The sequence below is a fragment of the Furipterus horrens genome, unplaced genomic scaffold, assembly GCF_987537825.1.
Source record: "Furipterus horrens unplaced genomic scaffold, mFurHor1.1.pri manual_scaffold_11, whole genome shotgun sequence".
NCBI lineage: Eukaryota > Metazoa > Chordata > Mammalia > Chiroptera > Furipteridae > Furipterus > Furipterus horrens.
This window is the reverse complement of record NW_028327181.1, coordinates 82,818,795-82,844,956: the sequence shown is the minus strand read 5'-3', so window position 1 is coordinate 82,844,956 and position 26,162 is coordinate 82,818,795. Positions and strand designations below refer to the sequence as shown.

The window sequence follows — 26,162 nt, the reverse complement described above, 5'->3', positions numbered from 1 at the left end:
AGGATTCCAACCACATGCCTATTAGACTGATGGGTGTTATTTCACGGTTACGGAAGTTCATTTCTTTTCTTTTCTTTTAAGATTTTATTTTTATTTCATTTTAGAGCGAGGGGAAGGAAAGGAGAAAGAGAGGGATAGAAACATTGATTGGTTGCCTTTCATACATCCCCAGCTGGGGACCTGGCCTGCAACCCAGGCATGTGCCCTGACTGGGAATCGAACTGGTGACCTTTCAGTTGACAGTCCCTCACTCAATCCACTGATCCACACCAGCCAAGGGTGGAGGTTCATTTCTTTCATAGCCTTCACTCTCTGTTTGAATATTTTCTATTGCCCTCTTTTCGAGTTCTTTAATATTATTTTCTGCAGTATTTAATCTGTTGATCATCTATCTAAAGAATTTTTCTACTCAGATATTATATTTTTAGCTCTGGAAGTTTCATTATTTTTCACACTTTCTGTTTCTTCATTGGATTTATGTTTTCCTTTAAATCAGGGATCAGCAAACTTCCATAAAAGGCCAACAATAAATATTTTAGACCTTGTAGCCCATAGAGTCTCTGTCATAGCTGCTCAGTTTTGCCATCATCACACAGACTTAGCCAGAGACAACATGTACATGAATGCACATGGTTGTATTCTTTGAAACTTTATTTATGGCCCATGGGGCCGAAATTGCCAAGTGCTGCTTTAAATCCTTGAACATATTTATAGTCACTGTTTTTACGTTCTTGTCTGCTAATCATATTATCTCCGACTTTTCTTGGTGTGTTTCTTTTGACCAGTACTTCTTCTGGTTATGGGTGACCTTTTCCTGCTTCACATATCTACTTTCTTGTTTTGTTTTTTTTTAAGCCATACTATATTAATTAATTTATTTATTTAAGTATATTTTATTGATTATATTGTTATAATAGTTTGAATTTTTTCCCTTTTGCTCCCCACCCTCTGCCCAGCACCACCCCTCCCCCAGAAACTCCCACCCCCAGTCCATGCCCATGGGTCATACATACAAGTTCTCTGGCTTCACCCTTTCCTATATATTTTTTTTAATTAATTAATTAATTTTTTTTGACAATAAAAAATAACAATCCCTCCCCCTATCAGACTTAAGACCCTTTATAATCTTATAAAGGACAATGGGCAAAGGTCTCGTGTTCCTCTAGCTGCTTCAAGCTGGACATGGTCGTCGTCCTACCTACCCCTGGGTCCAGAAATCCCTAATAAGAATGGGGGTGTCTACTTATTTATTGGATGCTGAGTATGTGGTGTTAAATATTTGAGTGTATGGATTTTGTTTTCTTCCTTTATAGAGCATTCATTTTTGTTTGGGTGAGCAGTTAACTTACCCGTGGATCAGCTTGATCTATTTAAGGGTTTTTAAAAATCCTGTCATGGCCTGTCTGGAGTAGGTTTTACTCTAGGCTCTTTCCAAGGTCTTCCTGTAGTGCTGAGTCTCTCTTCTCTCCAGCTGATTGGAGCTCATGTGTTTCTCAGCCCTGTACGAACTGTAAGGAATTGTTCAGCTTACAATTCCCTGTTAGTTCTTTTCCCATTAGTTGTACTTTGCCTGGCCTCTTAGAATCTCACCCCAGCATGCAACGCAGCTTCGGCTGCCACAGTCTCAAGGGGACCATCATAGTTCCCTCTTCGCTAGTATTCTGCCCCACGTATTTCAAGTATTCAGCCTCCCTGAACAGATTTCCTTCTCATCTCAGCAAGACCACCGTGCTGTGCTTGGGCTCCTCCTCTTTGGACCATGGACTTCGCTGTAGACACAGAGCATGTCTACAAACCAGGAGCCAGAGTCATCCTTGGGTTTCCTCATCTGTATCCCTTCTCTCCGCAGTCAGGCCCTGCACTGCCTGTGGTGCACTGTCTGGGAAGACACTGTCCAGTTTTCTAGGTGTTTGCTGTAGGAATGGAAGTCTTTACCAGTTAATTCATGATCTGAGGCGGAAAACCCTCAGCCACGGGCCGGGATATCTCTAGCCAGTACGTACCAGTACCTGCGTGCTCCCGTGAGCGCTGGAACACTGTGTGGTTTGTATGTTTCATGGTGGTTCTGTCCAGGTAGTCTTTTCTGCTTTAACTATAGCTGTTTGTCTTTTTCCCATGTTTCTTCATTTAGTGTGATTAAAAGGGAGTCTTTCATATTCGATACATAGTAATAGGAGTTGTAGGTTTTAGAAAATGCACTTAAAAAGTACTTTGAATATGTATAACTTTAAAAATTCTTGTAATAAAAGTGATTTTTTTAAAGTTTTGTTTGCTTTTTTCATGTAAACTAATATTTATTTCAGTTAGGTCAATTATATTTAGGAACCATTAACCTGTAATGTTGAAAAGTATTCGTGAGGTTTCCCATCAGTTAACGTAGTTTAAACTGAAATGTCAAGGTACAGGCTAAATGAGCTCTTGAGAATGAACAGAGGACAAGAAGCTGAGTTATTCATGTTCACTTTGTCTGGGAACCACCACATCTGCCTCTCAGGCTGAGTAATCACGACTGGTTAGTGTGGTTACGGAGAGTATGTGCCAGTTTCATTGTATGAATGAACTGTCCTTTCTTTAGGGAAAATATTCTCATCAGATGGCTGAAAATTTCCCTTTTTAGAGTCACTTAAAATTAAAACTACGAATGTCTTCTATCTTTTTGGATAATGTGTTTAATCTGATAAGTTGCATATTTTATCTATATTTCTATAATAGAAATGTAGTTTGTTCCTTTTTATGTATCCCAGAAATCTTGTTGTTTTATCTTTCAGGATAGTTCAGCTTTTGTTCTAGAGTTGAGGGGTAGACTGTTCCTACAGTCTACAGGGGACGGTTGTCTGGCGATATTATGGACAAACTCTTAAATTGTTTTTTTTTTGTTTGTTTTACTCATATCACATTTCTCTTTTGTGTTTTCAAATAATAAAGTGAAAGTTACAATTTTTAAAAAAATTGCATCTGATGCTTAGGTATGCTAAGTGTAAAGTGAGAAGTTTTTCACTGTTTATTCAGTTATTCTGAATTCCCCAAACTTTAAATGTGGGAGTTTTATTTACAATTACAAAATAATCCTTTTTACCCCATTTGTGAAATCTCTTATGCATGTAGTATTCAAAAAAACAGTTGTAGATTTAATGGCTTATAACTTTTTTTAAACCTGAATTCTCAAAAGCATTCTTTTAAAAAACATACTATAATTACTTTTTTTAAATTTATTTTTATTGTTTTTCTATTTCAGCTGTCCCACTTTTTCTCCCATCCCCCCACCCCCCCACCCCTTCTCCCACAGTCAGTCCCCACCCCGTTGTCCATGTCCATGGGTTATTTATACTGGTTCCTTTACTAAACCCTTCCCCTACTTACCCCCCTCCTCTCCCTCCCTCCTGATAACTGTTAGTTTGTTCCTTGTCTACATGCCTCTGGTTCGATTTTGCTCATTTGTTTGCGTTGTTCATTAGTCTCCTGTATTAGGTGATATGGTATTTGTCTTTTGTTGCCTGGCTTATTTCACTAAGCATAATTCTCTCTAGGTCCATCTATGTTATCACAAGGCAGGAGTTCCTTCTTATAATTATTTTTAAAACTTAAATATTACCATTTATGGATTATTATTAATTAAAACTCAAGAAAAAGAGGAACCAACTAAAAATTCACATAGATATTTTTCGGTTCAGAAAAATCTAATAACTAATTATTTAGTGCTAAGTGTAGAACTTTATTTTTTAGATAATATTTGAACAAAAATACGTATTGCATTTAGAGAGAAATGTAAAATTTATGAATATCTTTTTTCATATTAACATGCGACAAAAATTTTTGTTTTATATTGCCTTTTATCTTGACAGTGGTAGGAGTTCTTCAGCGTCTTATTTTTATCAATGTATCTTATGTACCGTCTTTGAACCACAAATTCTTTCATTATGTCATTTTAAAAGGCTTTCTTACATATAGAGACCACTTACTGTATATGTGTATGTGTGTGTATATATACATATATATATACACATATGTATGTGTGTATGTGCATATATAATTCTACAGATAACAGTATTTTTCTTCATAACAGCTAACTGCTGGTACTTTTTGAGGGCTTACTATATGCCAAGCACTGTTCTAAGATTCGTCGGCAGCCGTCCGTCTCGAGAGACGATGGTGTAGCTTCTTAAGAGTCTATCTGCACCGCCGAGAATGGTTGTGCAGTCCGACTCGGGAGTGACATGGTATCTGTCTCCTCCCGTGTTGAATTGACATCTTGCGATGACGCTGAAGCTACAGAGCCTGGGCAGGGTAATATGGAGGGTCTGCTGTTGCCCATGCAGCAGACCCCCACTCTCTTCGCAGCTGAAGGGTCCAAGGGAAAGACGGAGTCGATACAGCTTGGCTTCAGGTGCGCCGCAGGAGTTGCCGGTGTTGACCACAACATCAAACCGCCTTAGGGACTCCGGCTCCGGATTTTCTGTCGGGGTTTACTCCCTTAGCCTTTCCCCTGAAGAGGTATGCCGCAAGGCAGCGGAGGTTTTTGGGGGTCAGAGTTTTCCTTCTCTGATGTACCCTGACTGGAAGATCGAACCAGCGACACCTAGCTCGCAGGCCGACGCTCAATCCACTGAGCTAAACCAGCCAGGGCTTTGTTCTAAGATTAACACTATATGAATTGACCAATTTAAACCTTACAACATCTTCAGAATGTAGATCTTGAAGGTATTTTATTACCCATTTTATAGATAAGTAAAAAGCAAGACTCAGAAGGTAAATGGTAGAGGCGACAACCTAAACCAGAACGTCTGGCTCTGGAAGTTATACTTATGACTATTATGCTATAAACTTTGTCTGTAGTATGCTTTAAAGTGAATAATTATACCACATGTGTTAAAGCAGCATGTTAAGAGTGACCAGCTTTTAGATCTCACACTTCATGGGGACTTTGGAAATTAACATTGGATTTTATTGACATATTTGATTATATTTTGGAGTTTTTGGATTTTGGAGCCGGGTAGACCATAAAATGAGTAATTCTCTTGCCTTACAGAAGAGTAAACTGAGGCCCATAAATTTAAGTGACTTGTCCAAGGTTGCTTATTTTCTGACCCTTAATTTACTATTTTCACAGTGATTCCTAAATTTAGCCTGTTAGAACCTAACATATTTGAAACTCTGAAGGAGCTTGTTTATGACATATAGGTTCCTACTCCTACCTGTTGAATCAATCTATGCTTAGGAGACCCAGGAATTTATATTTTTAACAAAGTCCTTAGTTGATTCTTATTCAGAAACCTCTCCTTGGCATACATGTGTATTTGGGAACTCTTGTGTTTAAACCTTTATTTCATTATCAACCCATTTTAATCTATTTGATATTATTGATTTGTTACATTTCAAAATAAAGGCACAAAGTAGCAGAAAAGCTTTCATATAAAAAATCACTTTAAAAGAAAAACTCACTGATAATGGGTCCAGTGTTTTTTTTATTTAAAGATCTCAGTGAGAAAGATAAGTGAGGTAGTTACTTCACCAATGTATGTAAGGACAAACAGTGATATTCTGAAGTTATGCCTAAAAGAATAGCAGCACAGGAAGTTTTTATCAAAGGGATATAATCTTCTTACAAATGAGAAATATGGATACATAAAATCAGGATCAAGGGAGGAATCATATGGTTTCCAGGAGCTAGTATTGGGGGAGGGAGATTGAGTACAAAAGAACACAAGGGAACTTTGGGCAGTGATGGAAGTGTTTTATATCATGATTCGTTTTTGTTATACAGTTAAATATACTTGTCAAAACTCATGTAATTTAGACCTAAAATAGCGATTCTTATTATATATAAAGTATCAATAAATCTGAATTTTTAAAAAAGCAAACCAGGAGGAAATTCTGGAAAGAGTTTTTCAAATTACCAACTGTATCTTAAAATATTTAGTTCGTTCTGGCTTGTGTGGCTCACTGGATTGAGTGCCTGCCTGAGAACAGAAAGGTCACCGGCTGGTTCAGTTCCCAGTCAGGGCACCTGCCTAGGTTACAGGCCAGGCCCCCAGCTGGGGGCATGCTAGAGGCAACCACAACCGATCGTGTACCTCTCTCACATCGATGTTCCTCTCCCTCCCTCTCTCCCTCCCTTCCCTTCTCTCTAAAAATAAATAAAATCTTTAAAAGATTTTAGTTAAATAGATTCTTGTTCTTTAAAAGCTACGCTTTTTCTATTAATATATAGTGATTTAAGGTACCATTAAAATAGCATGTATATTAACGATTCCCTTTTCATTAATATTTCTAATCATGTTTCTCCTCTTTGTTTTATAGGGTCCACATATAGCTTCAGTTACATTAGCTGCTTATGAATGCAATTCAGTTAATTTCCCTGAGCCACCCTATCCTGATCAGATTATTTGCCCAGATGAAGAGGGCATTGAAGGATCCATTTCTTTGTGGAGCATCATCTCAAAAGTTAGGATTGAGGCCTGCATGTGGGTAAGATATCCATTCTCATATTTGTCTAAAGTCAACCTGTCTGTATACTTTGTTGTACCAAGTCAGTAGATGATTAATTCATGAAATCATCAGTTGCCTACTTCCAAGTAAAACAAACCCTCTAGAAAGGCTGCAGGTTTGATCCCTGGTCCGGGCGTGTACAAGAATTAGAAAATGAATGTGTAAATAAGTGGAACAACAAATCGATGTTCTTGCTCTCCCTCCCTCCCTCTCTAAAGTCAATAAATTAAAAAAAAATTTTTTTTAAGTCAGTTGGCTGTATTTTAAAAAACATTAAAACCCTTTTAGAGCTTTTTCTGTTCATTAATGACATTCAGTGGGAAGGCATGAAGCAATTGATGCCAAGGAGACAGCAGGTGGGAACAGGGGTCTGGGTGATGTGGCTGCACCGCTTTGTAAAATCTCACTTGTGTGCAGGTACTTGACAGACACGTAGCAGGTGCTTACATATCCGTCTCAGACTGCTCAATGTGATGTCTCTCTCCGAGATTTAAGTATTCAGTGTTTATTCTAAGAGGACTCATTTTCTTTTCTGAGTTGTTACCATATTAAAGTACAGTGAGACAGTTCTTTGTAAACCAAGCTTTACTGTAGTGGGGTATCTGGTTGTATATTGTGATTTCCCTTTTAGTCGTACCAGTTACCTTTTTCTGATACGCTTAAGTGTATCTTGGGAAGTTTTTGGACTACATGCTTAATGGCAAATATATTTTAACCCATACAAAACATTCTTTTTTTATATATATACTTAAATTCATTCAGGTATCTATCATTAAAGAATAGTTCATTTGCTCAAGACTTCCGATTACCTTTTGCATTATTTTTTAATTCATAATTTGCATTTATTAAGTTACACGTTACTTGTAACTTATTCCCTAAGAGTTTCTTATAAAATAAAAAATGTTGAACAGATCGTTTAAAAATCTTAACTAAAGTGAATATGAATGTGAATACTCTGCCCACAGAAGAGGTAGAGTTTTCAAAGATATTTAAGTGGTAGCAATTATGTTGTGTTTTAAAAGAATTATAAGGGAAATGCCATACATTGAACTTGTTAAATATGAAAGACAGGAAAAATTGTCATGTTTCCTGTTACTCTTTTATAAACACTGGAAACAGAGTCATTGTACTGGTTGCCTCTGTTTTTAAAATTTGACCATATTAGTCTTGATGAAAGATTTTATTAAAGTCACAGGAGATACTTGGAACATGCTAGAAAGGAACTGTGTATATGCACTTTGATTTTTCTGTTTTTCTTTTACCCTTTCAAAAATGATTTACGTAGCTGGATTAACACCAACGCCAATAAAGAAAAACTTCCATCCCAGCTGGCGGTGGTGGCTGCTCATCCAAACCTCCATAGTCCACTTCTTTTCTTTTCTTTTTTTACTCAAAGGCACTTATATTTTTGTTTTGTTTTTCTTTTTTTGCTTTTTTTTTTTATTGTTGTTCTTTTACAATTGTCCCAGTTTTTCCCTCATTGCTCTTCCCTGCCCCACCCACCACCCCGCTCCCCATAGCACACATTTGACCTGGGTTCATGCACGCCTTAAATTAGTCAACTTCGCTGGTGTTTTAAACTCAAAAAATACGGACTGTACATTATATTTATTACCCCTACAGCACTCAGCATCAGACTTTGCACACAGTACAAGATGGCAGTCAATACTAATTGGCTGAATTTTTGCTTTTCATATTTCCTTTTTTGATAACTGTCTTGTCATGTAGCACATATCAAGTTATGTTTCAGTTTGTTCCCATTGCTCTCAACATTTATAAGGACAGTCCTTTCAACAAAGAGTGCTAGGAAAACAGGATATCCACCTGAAAAAGAATGAAGCTGGACCATTACCTCACACCATATACAAAAACTAACTCAAAATGCATCATATACATAAACTTAAAAGCTAAAGCTAGAAAACTCTTAGAAGAAAATATAGAGAAAGATCTACACGATGTTGAATTTGGCAGTTGTTTCTCAAGTATAACACCAAAATTTTAGGCAACAAAAGAGAAAAATTGATCTTTACTAACAGAAAACCTTGTGCATCAAGGGCACTCAAGAGAGTGAAAAGACAACCCACAGAATGAGAGAAAATGTTTATAAATCGTATGTCTGATAAGGGTTTAATAACCAGAATGTTTAAAGAACTCCTCCACCTCAACAATAAAACCCCATTAAAAAATGGGCAAAGGACTTGAGTGGACATTTCTCCAAAGATGGTAATACAAATGGCCAATAAGCACATGGAAAGATTCTCAACATCATTAATCATTGGGAAAATGCAAGTCAAAACTGTAAGGAAGTACCCCTTTACACACATGAGGGTGGCTATTTTTTTTTAAAGGAAAATAACAAGTATTGGTGAGTATGTGGAGAAACTGGAACCCTTATAGGTTGCTGGTGGGAACGTAAAGTGATTCAGCTGCTGTGGAAAAGAGTTTGGTGGTGTCTCAAAAACTTAAACATAGAATTACCTTGTGACCCTTCTCTAATTTCACTCACATAAATGTCCAGCAGAACTGAAAACTGTGACTCAAATATAAGTACAGATATGTGTACTTCACTTTTCAGCAACATTATTCATATTATCAGAAAGGTAGAAACAACAGGTACATGGATAAATGAAATACAGCATATACATATAATGTGATATTATTCAGTCATAAAAGGAATGAGGTGCTGATACATGCAACAATACGATAAATTTTGTGAAAACATTAAGTGAAATAAGCCAGACATAGAAACACAAATATTGTATGATTCCACTTATGTGAATTGTCTAGAAGAGTCCAATTCATAGAGACAAAAGGTAGATTAGAGGTTAGCATGCGTGTGGGACATGAGAAGTTAGTGTGTAATGGATATAGAGTTTCCTTTTGGGTGATGAAAATATTAGAAATAGATAGTGATTGTGGTTGTTCAACATTGGGAAAGCAGTTAATGCCCCCGAATTTTATATTTAAAGTGGTTAAATGGGACAGCATCGGACAGCATCATAACAAGTCAGTACTACTGAGGTTGAGAAAACTGATCAAGAGCGTGTTGGACTTGCTCCTTAGAGTTTATCCTTTCATAAATTTGATTCCATATTTTTTCTCCGAGGGAATGTCTTGCTTGATGAAAAACTGATAACTTGTTTAAAGTTTTCATTTAATGTGTACTTCGTAAACTAAAATATCTTTACAGACTTCCCTCTCATAAATCTATTGAGTCAGTGAAATTATTAAAATACATTGTACTTCTCACTGTAAGATAAAGACCAGGGGAAGCCTCAGTTTCAGCTTGTTCATGCAGGTGTTGGGAGCACGTTGAAATGAGTTATTTTATGTTGTTCATCAGGAGGTTACCTTTTTTTGAGTTTGCATCTTTTTGATCTTCCACATTTTGGCTATATCACCATAGCAGGGCTTCATAAATTTTCTTTTCATTCAGAATCCCAGTAATAGGTGTATATATCCAAGTACTGGGGAGTCAGAGTGAGCAATGCCTGTCTCCACCCTCATGAAGCTTTACATTCTTGTGAGGGGAGTAATTATCATGGGAAAATGTACATGTACGTATTGAGAATTATATATGTATGTAAATATTTAAATAAAATGTGGTGAGTGCTATGAAGGAGAAATCTACTGTGTAACCCAGATGTTTCCTCACCTGCGATTCAGTTAAAATCTAAGGAAAGCCAGGAGTGACCAGGGTTAGAGGGAGTGACAGCAGGGCCGCGCATTGTGTGATGACTTTCAGATAGAGAGCGTCTCCTTAAAAGGGCCTTTGTTAAGTTCATGGTTTTGTTTTTGGTTTTCTTCCATTGTACTAAAATATACATGACCTAAAGTTTACCATTTTAGCCATTTTTAAGTGCACAACTTTCTCACATCCATGATGTTGCATAACCATCATCAGTATCGACTTCCAGAACTTTTTTGTCACCCCATACAGAAACCCTGTACCCTTTGAACAATAACTCCTCACTCCCTCCTCTCTCCAGCGCTTGATAACCTCTGTTCTATTTTCTGTTTATGAATTTGCCTATTAGATATGCATATAAATGAACTCATATAATCTTTCTGTTTCTGGCTTATTTTACTTAGCATATGTTTTCAAGTTTCATCCATGTGGTAGCATGTATCAGAACTTCATTCTTTCTAGGGCTGTTTTAAAATTGACCTCAAGGAGCCCTGACCAGTGTGGCTCAGTTGGTTGGGCATTGTCCCACAAAGCGAAAGGTTGCTGGTTCAATCCCCAGTCACGGCACATGCCTTGGTTGTGGGTTCGGTCCCTGGCCCGGGTGCGTGCAAGAGGCAGTTGATGTTTCTCTCCCTCTCTTCCACCCTCCCTTACCCTGTCTTAAATAAATCAATAAATAAATATAATTTTATTTTAAAAATTGACCTTAAGGAAAACTAGAAGCAAATTTTCTCTCTTTTGTTTGTGATACAAACTGATGATTTTACTAGAATTGCTGTGATTGTTTTATAAACATTGCTGTAAGAGCCCTTGAGTTTCTCAGTGGTTTTATGTATGTCTTTCAAACTTAAGCCTTTAACCTCCAATTCATGTTTGTCATTTCAATATTTAATTAAAAAAACATTTTTTTTTAAAAGGTTATTAGCACACTGATAATACAGAACTCAGAGAAGGAAAACTCTGACTCCAAAAAACCTCCGCTGCCTTGCGGCATACCTCTTCAGGGGAAAGGCTAAGGGAGTAAACCCCGACAGAAAATCCGGAGCCGGAGTCCCTAAGGCGGTTTGACGTTGTAGTCAACACCGGCAACTCCTGCGGCGCACCTGAAGCCAAGCTGTATTGACTCCGTCTTTCCCTTGGACCCTTCAGCTGTGAAGAGAGGGGGGGTCTGCTGCATGGGCAAGAGCAGACCCTCCATATCACCCTGCCCAGGCTCTGTAGCTTCAGCTTCACTGGAGAGGACACTCCAGCGTCATCGCAAGATGTCGATTCAACACGGGAGGAGACAGATACCGTGTCACTCCCGAGTCGGACTGCACAGCCATTCTCGGCGGTGCAGATAGACTCTTAAGAAGCTACACCATCGTCTCTCGAGACGGACGGCTGCCGACGACGAATACAGAACTATCATAATTTCTCAGTAGTCAGCATTTATGTATAAAAGTTTCTACTCTCCAGATTTTTCCCATTAAAATTATGATTCCTTACATAGAAAAGTAAGATGCTGCTGATTTGCTTGTGAACCCACTTGACAAAACTTTTTAAAAACACAAAAAATTCAGAATTTTTCTGCTCCCCAAAACCTTTGAATAAAATGCACAGCCCAGGAAGATGTTTTGTCTCTCTCTTGGTGTTGCACATTTTGTGCGTATTAAAAACTCCAGTCAAGAAGCAGGGACCTCAGGGTGATAACGTGATAGGTAGCAGATGGTTTTTAGAAGGGCTTTCTGAGTTCTTGCTGGACTAAAGGCCGCGTGTCTTCCTTTTGCAGTGAGGGAGCCAGTCGTTCCTTTCCCTTAATTAAGCCTAGGCTGACAGTTTTTAGTGTTCTGCAGTTATGTTTCATTTTTTTGTTTTGATTGTGTAGGAATTTTAAAATTGCCTTCTAAGAACCATGAAATTATGATGGTACTTTAGTATCTAATTTGAGGTAACTGGCTAAATAAACTTCTGTGTCTGGAATATAATGTGTTTTGGGGGACCTGCCTGGATGACTCATTTCCTTTTTATTTATTTGCATAAAAAATAGAATATTGACTTATGATTGCCATTCTTGTTCCTTGCTAATGTGGGAAAACGTGAGCAGAATTAAAATATGATAATGTGTCAATTAAGTATAAGACATTATGTAGCTCTTGATTTCAATTCATTATTACTTCCTTTTTAACTTTTAAGGAAACTTGTCATAAGTTTGAATCATATGATTGCTTCTAGAACTAGCGAACATGTGACTTGACTTAAACCTTAGGTTTTAGGAGAAGTTCATGTTTTAAATAAAATGTTGTTACTAACTTTTCTTCCTACTTTCTGTTACGAAAAAAAGTTAAGTACAAAGAATTACATAGTTAACTGAATACATGGTTACCCAACTTCGGCAGATGTTACCTCCTGGTTACCACTGTTTTGTGTGTACCCTGCCTCGGTCTGCTCTCAGGTACCCTGATGCGTACCCAAGCTAACATGCCGCACTTCACCTGTGAACATACCAACCGTAGGACTTTAACCACATTATCACACCTATCAGGGATTAGGAATAGTCTCTTCAAATCAGTTAACCCAGTTAGTGTTCTAATTTTCTTGGTTGTATTTATTTCTTTATTCTTCTTTTAAAATTTGTTATTGAAACTGGATTGCTTGTCAAGTTTAGTTTCCCACAGCCTGGATTTTACTGATTGTATTCCAGTTGGTGTAATTTAGATATGTTTCTATGTTCCCTGCATTTTCTGTGAGTCTTGTGTATTTCTATCATAGGGTGCAGTAGTGTCTGATTGTCTTTTGTGTGTGTGATATTAGCACCATTATTACATAAGTTCATTACTTTATTAGGGGTTATAAAATGGGGTATTCCAATTACATCATTTTTTCCTTTAGTTATTGACTATCACCAAGCTTTCTTGGTTAGCAAAGTATGGTTTGTGTTTTATTCCTTTATCAGTCTCTGTACATGTCTCTTCTCCTGCCCTTCTCTCTGTGTTTGACTGACTACAGCAGTTCACTTGGAGATCCCTGATTCCACACATAACACAATGTTTGAATTTGATAATGTTCCTTGGGAATTCTTGTCAAGGCATTTCTAGGCGCAGCCATAGGACAGAGCAAACAGAAAAGCCTAAAGTCGCTTGAGAACTAGCAAATGCCTTTTTCATTCACTGTGACTCAGGACAGAGAAGAACGGCTCAAAAATGAGAATTACCCTAGAGACTCTGTGTCTCTTGCACTATTACCTAAGCTGTATTTGAGCCATGTAAGTTTAAACCAAATTTCTGATTATTTTACCTTTGTTTTCACCCTTATATCCTAAGTTGGTCGAAAAAATTTTCTCTTCAAAAACAAGAATCCAGAAAGAGACTAAAACATGAGTCACTCAATGTCCTGAGGAAATACAAACATTTTTCCTGTGGTGAAAATTTATCCATCCCAGTGTTGAGTTTTCAAGGGGCTTCCTGACCACAATTTGTTAAAAGTTTTAACTCAGCACAAAAAAAGTTCTGCTGGCATTAAAGCAACATCCTAAATACCAGGAGATTTCCTAGAAAATATTTGTCTCATTATTATACTAATGAATGCCCATTACCAAATTACTTGAATATTTGAAAGGGGGGGCGGCTGACAAAAATAATAGGCTATCAGCAGAAACGCTGCAGTACACCAGGGATGGACAGTTTTATGTCTATTATCTTGCCCAGCATGACATAGGTTGGTATTAGGGCCAGGATTCAAACTCACATTCCCCTGATTATGTATTAGTATATGCTCTTCTCCCTAATGTTTTTGGTAATATAGAAAATACATGGATTTGATGTGTTTAGTGCAACTGTGTTGAGAACCATCTCACGTGAGTATTTTGGTTTTTCACACAGGGAGTTGGCACAGCAATCGGGGAGCTGCCTCCGTATTTTATGGCCAGAGCAGCCCGGCTCTCAGGTGCTGACCCAGATGATGAGGAGTATCAGGAATTCGAAGAGATGCTGGAACATGCAGAGAATGCACAAGTAAGAACAGTGGGAAAAAAAGAATAATTATTCCTAAAGGGCTTATGATCAAGGTGGAATTGTTATAAGTTACTGTGAAGAGGAAAACTGCCAATGTCCAGACACAATGATACATGGTTTGGGGTAGAATACGCAGAATTCTAAGGTGAAATGTAAAGTGTTTACAGTCTTGATCTTAGAATAGAGAAATATAGATTCCACAAGACAACTCGGATTCAGCTAAAACACCTGGCCAGAAAACCACGGTAAATTCATGTTGCCAGTGAGGTGAAGGAGCTGAAACGTTCTTTGTTCTTCATGTGTCTGTAAGTACAGTAAGTCCTCATTGACCGTTGTCAGGAGGTTCTGCGACTTTAAACAAAATGACTCACGATGAAACGATGTTGTTCGAGGCCCTGCTGTGGTACCAAGCAGACCACCGAATAAATAAGGGGGACAAATAGGCCGAGAGTCCCAAACAGGAGGACTTCCAAATTAATATTTTTGAAATAACATCAACACAGTTTACCGTGTTTAGATGAAATTATTTGGCAACTCCCAATTAAGAAAGAACAATTAAGAGAGGTACCCTTTATCAGTGAGGGGGAAAGGGCTTTTTACATTTGAGCAGAAACTGTATATCAACCTGTATTTTAATGTTACAAAACAGGTGTTTTAGTGTCTGCAGGAAAATTCCTAAGAATATTATTAACTGAGACTCCAGATTTGTTCATTAATCTGTGGTGTTTGAAAAACAGTTTCATTGTCATGTTTGTAAGTACGTATGGCCACGTAAGTGTGCACACATTTTTTTGAGAAATGAGTTCATACTTTTTTTCCCAGTGGAATCTGAGACCCAAAAACCATTACCATGGTGGGGGGATAGGGGGTTGGAAACCCATTTCAATGATAGATGAACTTTTTAAAAAAGTTAACCAAGAATAGTTACAGTTTTTTATTGAAAACAATATGACTTTAGAACATCTAACTATAAAGCAAGGAACCAAAGCGTTACGGACATCTGCTCTGCATGGCAAGTTGTCCGTGTATCTGCTTTGCCTGCCTTACCTGTCAGCGGCACCGTCCACCTCTCTCACATCATAACGCTTATATTAAGGGTAAAAAGTATTTCTAATAGAGACAACTTTTAATTATTTTTAATGCTTTTTAAATTCCAGTATCCAATTTGACCCTGTGTGCACTCTGAGATGGTGTGGAAAATGTACCTTTCCTTAAATTTTATAGAAAACTGCAGATCAGGAAGTCGTTACCTCCCTAATTTTACAGGCCTAGAAGCAGAGCTCAAAGCAGAGCTCCGAATGCCAGCTCCATGCAAGCCAAGCCCATCCGTAGGCACAGATGGCTGAGCAGCCCCACTTCTGACAACTGACACCTCTGTCATGTGCGGCACTAATTACTGTATGTCATTGAACACCTTAAAAACTCCTTTTTGCACCTGTGTACGGTCAGCAAGTTGAAGTAGAAAAAGTCTAGCATGGCTTGTAGCTTTAAAGTTTTATGCTGTGGCTTGGGTGCCAAACAGGTATAAGTCCTGTTCTCTGTTAAGCCAACCAAGGAACTATGATTATTTTCCATGTTTAAAGCTATTTGCTTTGAAATTAGCGCTCTTTTCGTTTGCATAGTGTCTTCAATCTCTTCCCTCCCTTCCACCAGCTCTGTAAAGCTCCTGTCAATATCACCTTCCGCTTGGTAACAACTATGAAATACCTAATATCAGTTACATATTTTTCTCTTGGCCTCCTCACTTGAGTCCCCCTGCTCCCACTCCAGTCTGCACGCGGGTTTCTCTTGGCCTCTGCACCATTGCTTGTCTCTTCGTTTGGGTCCCTTGTCTCAGTCTTTGATGACTTACTCTTGGATGAGTAGATGGAAAATTCTGAAAATGGTGTTTTCATCATTCATACCTAATCAGTTAACTCAATATAGAGTTCTAAATTGAAAATTGTTTTTCTAACTTAGCTTGGAAGGCATCGCTCAGTCATCTTCAGGCTTCTAGTGTTGAAGCTGATGGGGCAAATGCCCTGCTGAGCTCTCTTGGTAGGGTTTTTTCCCTCTAGAAGCTTTTTTAGATTCATTATTTGAGGTAGGGGTTGTTCGTTTTTTTGTTTGTTTTGTTTTGTTATTTTTAATTCTGCTAGGCACTCAGGAAATTTGCCAGTCCACAGTCCATCAGTTCTTATATATTTTTTTTATGTGTCAATCTGTCCTCTTTAGTCTCTAGTCTTATTTTTTGGAATTCTTATTATTTTGATGTTGGACCTCCCAACACCCACCATTTTAATTTTTTTAAATCATATTGCTCCTAATATTTATCTCTTTTTCCTTTGTATGGAATTTCTTCAACTTTTTCTTCTAACTCTAATATTAAAATGTTTTTCCACTCTCAAATATTTTATTTCAAAAAGCAATTGGCATTATATTTCCAAGAAATGGTTTATCTTCTCTTTTTGAAGGTATTTCATTTCTTTAAGTTTTCTATTGCTCCAGGTATTGGTTTTTTTCCTTTGCCTGTTTAATTTCTGGTTGAAAGCTTCCGCAAAGCCTGCTGATTCTTGAATAAGACACATAAAGCCGAATGGAAGCTGTATGTGGGGAGGCAAGTGTGGGAGTGGCAGCCTTTTTTATTTATTGAAACCTCCATGTGTCAGTTCCTGCAGATCTTTCTTTTGGGATAGTTCAGTTTCAGTGGTCATGGATACTCAGTTTATTGCCCGGAGAATATAAAGCTTGCAGCAGACATTCTAAAGTGAGGCTGTGGAAGGAGAGTTAAGAGTTCTCCATTTAACATGTCAGTTTTCATTTAACCTGCTTTGTGATCATTCTGTGGATACCTGCACAAACATGTCCTAAGCCCAGAACCTCTGGTTCCGTTTGTCTAGAGACTATATATTTGATATCTTCTCTGGGGCTAAGGAAGGAGGATATCTGGCCACGCTAAAGCAGGAGTGGGCCCTGGGAGTCCACTTTTTATACACCCTCCTGGTTCCAGCCCTAACTCGGTCTCTTCTGCAGTTCCGCTGAAGATCATTTCTGGAATTCAGTAGCGCAAAGCTTGGCTTCTCTTCCATCTCTTCCACTGCAGGCTCTCATGTAGAATCTTTTCTTCCATTGACCCTGTCTTCATTTATTAATGCTAGTTTCACCAAAGAGAGAGTTCATGTTTCTATTTTCTATATTTTAGAGTTATTATTAAGATAGGGGGTGGGGATGTTACAGTTCTTTGGTAACAAACAACCCCAGTATTAAGCAGTAAAACAGCAAAGGTCATTTATATTGCACACAGATATGCAATTTGGACAAATGGCATGGCTGTAAATTGGAGGATCTACATCCAGGGTGGTTTACTCCCATGACTGACAAGTTGATTCTGGCTGGTAGCTTGAAGTTTGGCTGCGCTATTATTTTTGGACCCCAAGTTACTATGTACGGGGCTTCTTGGACTTTCTCATATTGTGACACCGGCGTTCCCAGAACACGTGCTCTGAAAGAACCTAGGTGGAGCTGCGAGGTTTCTTTGTAACATAACCTCCTAAATCCCAGTTCTTTGCCACTTTGTGTTGGCTGAGGAGATCACTAAAGCCAGCTCAGATTCAGAGAGTGGAATTAAACTACACCTCTCAATGAGAGGACTACGCAAGAATTTGCAACCATCTTTAATCTACAATAGGGCAAAGGTCTTACTTATTCCATCATCTGGAAATGGGAAACTTTCTGCCCTGGCTGGTGTGGCTCAGTGAATTGAGTGCCGGTCTGCGAACCAAAGGGTCACAGGTTTGATTCCCAGTCAGGGCACACGCCTGGGTCGTGGGTGTATGTGAGAGGCAACCATACATTGATAGTTCTCTCCCTCTTTTTCTCCCTCTTTTCCCCTCTAAAAAAAAAAAATAATAATAAAATAAATCTTTTAAAAAAAGAAACGGGAAACTTTCTGTAGTATCATTTTTAATAGGATAAAACATTGACAAACCAGAACTTCTCTATAGGAGTGGACTGAGGTGATAAATGATCTTAAAATCATGTAATTTGAGAAACTCTTGGAAAGAATTTAGACAGTTCCTTAAAAAGATGATGTGATAAGCATGTGAAATAGGCAGAAAGCTGTCTTTCCTGTGGTGAGAGGATGCACTCATACTGAAAACTACAGAGGTTTTGTCTTAGAATTGATGGATAAACGTTGTCCGAGGTCCACATTGACTCAATATAAAAAAGAAACTTTCTATTGATTTTAATTGTATACAAATAATATTGCTATTTTAAAAAGAATGAGTGCTTGTCTCTCTAGGTGCTTTTTCATGGACTCATGCATAGCACTCCTTGTACTGGATAGAACATCTGCTGGGTGACTCATTTCATTATTTGCAATTTTTTGGTTCTGGGATTATAAACAATACATTCTATAAACTAGTTTCCATCCCAAAGCTCTACTTCCAGAAACTAAGATATTCTAGAATTTTATGAAGTAAATTATACTTCATTTTATACATATAATTTGAGCTCTTAAAGATTTTAGAGTCTTAGAGACTCTTAATCTATATCTACTGTTGGGGTAATAATCTTTTTTGTTCATCTGTATGACTCTCATAATTTTAGTTACTTTTTGGCTAGATCTTTTCTAATTCTGCTATTTTTTGAGTTGTGGAAACAAGACTGCACAGAAAACTTCTGAAGATTATGAGGTTTGGCTCTTTTCATCCTCTAAAGCCAATAATTATAATCACTATTTTCGGTTAAACTAATATTTCTTACTCTCTAATTTCATATTTATTTATTGAAAAATTAAGTAGCAAAGTATGCCCATTCTGTTTCATGTTATTTAGTCAGAAACTATATACTCTTTATGAACATTTTATTTAAAATCTTCATTTAGTTCTTGTTGGTGTGGCTCAGTGGATTGAGCACTGGCCTGCAAACTGAAAGGTCACCAGTTCGATTCCCTGTCAGGGAACCTGTGGGGTTGTGGGCAGGTCCCTGGTTTGGGGCATGGATCTCTGCATTAATGGTTCTCTTGCTCATCAGTGTTTCTTTCCTTCTTTTTCTCCCTCCCTTCCCCTCTCTCTAGAAATAAATAAATGCAATCTTTAGAAAAAAAAAACCAAACTTAAAAATCTTCATCCAAAATTGCAACTATATGTTTTGTCAGCTGATTATGCAAACTAGAAAATAACTAACTGAAATAATATATTAAAATAGTAACTCGTCCCTAACAATTTTGTGATCTTCCCCATTAATTTTCTTTCTAAGATTAAAAAAGAAAAATCTATGTATGAGGCACTTTAACAAAGTGCCGTAGAACAACCATGAAAGAGAAGATATTTTTCCAGTTGTAAATAGGAAACACACTCAGGAACACACACCTCGTGCATTTCAGAGCCAACACTCAACCCCAATCAATTTTCTGACTTCAGGATTAGTGCTCTGCTTACCATACCAAAACGTAGCAATATTTTCATCCAGGTAAATGCAGTAAAAAATAAAGAACTGATTTAAAATGTTTCCTTTCTCCTATATTTGATTTGAATTTTCCTTTTTTATTGCCTTTTATGCATTTTTACCACTTTCTACCCATTTTGTGGCTTGCATAGATTTCAGTATATGTGCGTATGATTATCCCTACATTCTTTCTCCAGGTTTAGAAAAGGGGTTAGCTTCAATTATTTTACAGTTGGAGGGGGTAGAGGAACAATAGTCGGGGAAGGGACTGTTGCCCTGTTTTCCACATTATAAATTATCTCGGAGAGCACTAATGTTTTAATTCCTTATTCAAATTAGAGTTCTTTGCTGTGGCTTGGCAAAATTTAAGTTTGTTTGCTCTAGCTAACACTATCTACTATTACTGTACCCAAACAAGATCTATTATATCTCAGTTGTTTTGATACACTGTTGTGATACAGTATATAGGCTTTGATTTTAAAGGTTTTTCACAATGGAAATAAATTTAACAATTTAAGAAGAATTTTTGTAATTTTATTTTTAAATCAGCTATCTTAAAAACATTTTTTGTGTTTTCAGTAACAAATTTGTCTTAGACTCTCTGCTTCTGTTACATTTTCTAGATTTGCATATTTTTTAATTACACAAGTGCTTCTAGTAATAAGATTGAAACATTCTGGAAATGTTAAAAGTAAGAAGTAAAAACCCACACATTTCCTCCCCAAAGCAGGATAATAATTCCCTAATTCTAAGCTTTCTTTGCATATATAACTTTTTAAATTAAAAACTAGGATCATACCATACATATTAGGCTCAAGTTCTTTTTTCCACATATAATAGACATTTGATACTGATTTTAAGGTTATGCTCTTATTATGAAGTGACACAGCTCACTGTAAACGACTGGTAAATATATGTATACTTAAAAATAATCTCTCCATCCTTCGGTCTTTTTCTCTGTAAATATTTATAAGAGTGAGTCATATTCTATTTATTGTTTTGTGACTTGTTTTGAATATAAAATCATCCTGTGAACATTTTTTCAGGGTCATCAAATATTTTCTACATGATTGCTTTCTATAACAACTTTCTGATTACAAAAGTATGCTTCTTGTAATGTTGAAAACACAGATAAACAAAGACTTTAACTGGTTCATTTACCAATTTTTTGTTTAATATAGTTTTATTTATTTTTTATTGATTCACAATTTTAAGGAGATCCCTTTTGTCATATGCTATCAGTATTTTTTTTTCATATTGTTTATTGTATGTTTTATTTTGCTTTTTGAATAAAGTTTACTTTTTTTTTCTTTTTTATATCAATATCTAGACTTTTTTTTTTGGAGTAGTCCCTAAAATTATCTTCCTGAACCCTTACAATTATCTAGTAAATATTCACCTGTATTTTCTTTTAGTATTTTTATGACTTTGCTCTTTTACTGTTAAATCTGTAATCTCTTACAATATTTTACCTATCATATAATGCAGGAATCTAACTTTCTGTTTTTGGGGTAATTAGCTATTTTCCTGGTGATTTTAATGTTAGTTTGACTAACATTTTATTGTTATAAATTGCATATTATATTTTTGTAAATAGTTTTTAACGGTATTTTAAAAGGTATTGGGTTTTTATTTATTTGAAAACTACAACTTTACTGACACCATTTTTTTTTTTTAGAGAGAGAGGAAAGGAGAAAGAGAGGGAGAGAAAGATCACTGTGTGGTTGCCTCTCACTCGTGCCCCTAACTGGGGACCTGACGTGCAACCTAGTAATGTGCCCTGACTGGGAATCGAACCAGCGACACTTGGCTCGCAGGCCGATGCTCAATCCACTGAGCCACGCAGCCAGGGCAACTGACACCTTTTTAGTTAGATGTTACTGATGGTGATTTAAAAGTTCTTACAGTAATCAGTTTTTCACAAGGATCCAAAACTTTATGACTTTGGTGTTAGAACTTCCTCATTGATACACATATTCTGTAAAACCCATCGATTTGAGTTTTACAGAAAAGTTGGGTCAACAGTAGCTAAAACATCAAATTAAGTAAAGTGAGTAATTATGTTGGATATTTGAATTTTAAGATTGGCCTAAGACTCAGGTAGAAAAATGTGTTTTTTTATCCCTTTTGGTAGAATAAGTTTATCAGCAGGAAAACTGAAAAAATACTTGGCTCTCATTGCTTTACCATGTGCTCTCCAACTAGGTTAAAGGGTGTATATGCTTTTACTAGGAAGTGAGTACTAGGTAACAATTTTAAAGCTAAGTATTTGTTTCAGTTCCAGTTTTGACTGGCGGTTGAATTGCATACTATAGATTTTTTTGGGGGGGGGGGGGTGATTATTAACACATTTATTTGAATTCTGATTCCTATGGTACCTAATTTATTTTCAGGAGTCCAGTGTTGAGATCAGGCAGTATTTTTCCACCCAAGCTGACTTCCTTTTGCTCTTGGCTTTGTATCATGTTTTCACTTTATGTCTGTGGGAGATAGACATAAGTGAATGTAGCTTCCTATGACCTTGAGCAATTCTAGTATCGTTTGTAAAAGTTAGGTCATCTCACTCCCGCCTGCCTCCCTTATCTAGTCATTCTTCAAGGCCTATTGATTCTATGTTCACAGTGTCTTCATATCTGCCCTCTCCTTTCTCTTCCCACTACTAGTTCAGACTTTATCACTAGTTCTCTAAACATTTCCAGTGACTTCTAATAGGGCTCCTCTTTACTAGTCTTTTTTTCCTATCTATTCCCACACAGAGGAAATAAAAACTTTAAAAACAATTTTTTTTTTCTGAAAAACACCTCTGATCATAGAACTTTGCTGCTCAAAAATAGTCCCAATCCCTGGAAATTGTCTCTTGCTTTATCTTTCTTGTGTACGTACCATTTTCTATCTCTTAAAACTTTATGGACTTTTCTTATCTCTCCCAGGATTCTGTAAGCCCCTTAAGGGGAGGCCACAAAAATGTGTGCATTTTCAACAGTGTCTGCCTGGTCTTGCACATTCTACTCATGAGGTGTAGATATTTGAATAAACTAAGAAATATCAAGTAAGAGAGAAAATGTAGTATTACGTGGAACATATTCACCCAATATTACTCCACTGCAAAGTAAAACGTGGAAGTGCAGTGAACACAAGTTAATTTACGTAAGAAAGATTGAACAACTTTGCATTTTTTAGTTTAATAGTCATCTGAGAGCAACATAGAAGATAACATAGAAGCCCTGGCTGGTATGGCTCAGTGGTTTGAGCACCGGGCTGTGAACTGAAGGGTTTCCGGTTCGATTCTCAGTCAGGGCACGTGCTTGGGTTGTGGGCCAGGTCCCCAGTTGGGGGCGTGTTAGAGGCAACCAATCTCTCTCACAACAGTATTTCTCTCACTGCAATTGTGTTTCTCTCCCTCTCTGTCTCCCTCCTTTCCCCTCTCTCTAAAAGTAAATAAAATCTTAAAAAAAAAAAAAAGATAACATAGAAGACTTCGTATGGAGTGACTTACTTTTTAATTCACATTAAGTAAAACAGCATTTGTAAAATTCTATACTTTAGAAACAGATGAAGGTTATTGTGGTAACTTGATTATTCTTTAAGCTGCATAACCAGAGAAAAAGGAAAATTAAAGACACTAGGAATAAAAGTTTGAAAAATAAAGAAACTTATTTGCCTGATGTACCCTAAAAGATTAGGGCAGCCAGTATTATTGAAGTAATGGAGAGTGGGATCATGGGGGTGACTTTGGTTTTTGGTGTTTAAAGCCAACACAATGAAGTTGAAATGTTGTACATATTTACTTGGAAGAGTGTGGTTTGAATAAATGTGCTTTCCTAAGTGACACCTGTCCAGATGACTGAGCTCCTTGGATCCATTTTTACAAAATGTTGGGTTGCTGACTGTGTGAAACTGTTTCTTATTATTCCTATCAATATAGGAAATTGAGAATGAAGTCACATAAGAAGTTGAAAAAGATTTTAAACTTCAGCTTTTAAAAAATGCACACTTTTTCCCTCCATATTTATATTGACTAGCTTCCTTTCTGTTGACTATAATTCATAAGTCTTTTAGGTTAAGTATTCCCTCAAAGGCTTTTTTATAGTTTCCTCATTTTTTAATTGAATATATTGTGGTGACATTGGTTAATAAAATTATGTAGGTTTCAGGCATACAGTTCTATAACACATCATCTGTGTATAGTATTGTGCGTCTACCACCCCAGCTTTTCTCCTGCCGTCACCATTTTTCTTCCTTTACCCTCTTAACCTCCCACACCCTACTTTCCCTCTAGTAATCACCATACTGTTCTCTGTATCTGTGAGTCTGCTTCTATTTTGTTAGTTTATTTTGTTCATTAGACTCCACATAGAAGTGAAATCATATGGTACTTGTCTTTCTCTGACTGGCTTATTTCACTTAGCTCACTACTCTCCAGGTCCATCCGTGCTGTCACAAAGGGTAAGATTTCCTTCTTGTTTATGGCCAAGTAGTATTCCGTTGTGTAAATGGACTACAGCTTTTATATCAGCTCATCTCCTGATGGGCACTTGGACTGCTTCCAAATCTTGGCTCTTGTAAATAGTGCAGCAATGAACATAGGGATGCATATATTCTTTGTCTTTTTTTTTTTAAAGATTTTACTTATTAATTTTTATAAGAAGGGAGGGAAAAAGAGAGAGAGAAACATCAATGTGTGGTTGCAACTGGGGACCTGACCTGCAACCCAGGCATGTGCCCTGACTGGGAATCGAACCAGCAACGCTTTGGTTCACAGGCTGGTGCACAATCCACTGAGCCACAGCAGCCAGGGCTGGATGCATAGTTAGTGTTTTGGGTATCTTCGGATATATTCCTAAAAGTGGAATTGCTGGGTCTCTAGGCAATTCCACTTTTAAGTTTTTGAGGTAACTCCATACTGCTTTCCATAGTGGTCGCACCAGTCTGCATTCCCACCAACAGTGCACAAAGATTTCCTTTTCTCCACATCCTCGCCAAAACCTGTTTGTTGATTTATTGATAATAACCATTCAGACAGGTGTGAGGTGATAGCTCACTGTGGTTATTTGCATTTCTCTGATAATTAGTGACACTGAACATCTTTTCATATGTTGGCCATCTGTATGTCCTCTTTGGAGAACTGTGTTATTTAGGTCTTTTGCCTATTTTTATTTACTTATTTTTTTAAACTGATTTTTTTTTTTTTTTTTTTTAGATTTTATTTATTTATTTTTAGAGAGAGGGGAAAGGAGAGAGCAAGACAGGGAGAGAAACATCAATGTGTGATTGCCTCTCGTGCACCCCCTACTGGGGACCTGACCTGCAACCCAGCCATGTGCCCTGAATGGGAATCTAACCTGCGACACTTTGGTTCTCAGGCCAGTGCTCACTCAGTTCACTGAGCCACACAAGCCAGGGCCTTTTGCCTGTTTTTAAATTGGATTGTTTGAGGGGAGCGGGGCTTCTTTTGGGGGGGTATTGAGTTTTATGTTTTTAATAAATTTTAGATATTAACTCCTTATCAGATATGTCATTGATAAATATGTTCTCCCATTCAGCAGGTTGTCCTTTCATTTTGTTGATTACGTTTTTCTGTACAAAAGCTTTTTAGTTTGATGTAGTCCCATTTGTTTTTTTTTCTTTTGTTTTCCTTCCTCAAGGAGATACTGTATATCAGAAAAAATATTGCTACAAGATAAGTCCTAGATTTTACTGCCTATGTTTTCTTCTCTGATATCTGTGGTTTTAAGTCCAACATTTAAGTCTTTAATCTATTTTGAGTCTATTGTATATGGGTGAAAGAAGGTGGTCTGGTTTCTTTTTTTTCCCCCATGAATCTGTCCAGTTTTCCCAACACCATTTATTGAATAGACTTTCTTTACCCCATCATATGCTGTTGCCTCTTTTGTCAAATATTAATTGACTATAAAGGTGTGAATTTATTTCTGGGCTCTAAATTCTCTTCCATTTATCTAACTGTCTACTTTTATGCCAATATCATGCTGCTTTGATTAATATTATTCCTATCAGTATAGGAAATTGAGAATTAAGTCAGAAATAAGAAACTGAAATTTCTTAAAACTTCATGTGAAAGAATGCAATTTTTTTCCTCCATACTTATATTGACTAACTTGTCTTTCTCTTGAGTATAATTCATGGGTCTGTTGGTTAAATATAGCCTCAACGACTGTTTTATAGTTCCTGGATTTAATCTTATATTAAAGGAGTATTTTTTAGCTTCTGTGTAGGGCTGTGGTATATGATTTATTGAAGCTAAATCCCCAAATTAAATTTAAATACTAATATCTTTTAGCTTACTAGTCTGTATTTAAGGCTGCAGAATGTTTTATGCTTAATAGAATTTTTATCCTGTTTAGAAGTTTCAAGTCATTTACATTATTTTATTAGTGAAAACACACAATACCACAAAAAACTTGTCCATTGTAATGGCAGTTCTCATTCTTATGGCTAGTGTTTTCTTTTCATGCTTCACCCAGTGAACATCCTCCTAGTACAAGGGGATAATTAAAGGTTCTTTTGCCTTTCTTTTGATGATAGAATGTGTGTTTGATCCTTTGCGT

At 37.0% G+C, this 26,162-nt stretch overlaps 1 protein-coding gene across 1 annotated transcript in view; it reads left to right on the top strand.

Moving 5' to 3' along the window:
* LOC149998634 (vacuole membrane protein 1-like) overlaps nt 1–26,162 on the top strand; it is an 84,970-nt gene that overhangs the window by 38,554 nt on the left and 20,254 nt on the right. Inside the window, exons 6-7 of the mRNA XM_090257569.1 lie at nt 6,298–6,465; nt 14,035–14,166. Coding sequence (XP_090113695.1) covers nt 6,298–6,465; nt 14,035–14,166 — 300 coding nt within the window. The remainder of the gene's footprint in view (nt 1–6,297; nt 6,466–14,034; nt 14,167–26,162) is intronic.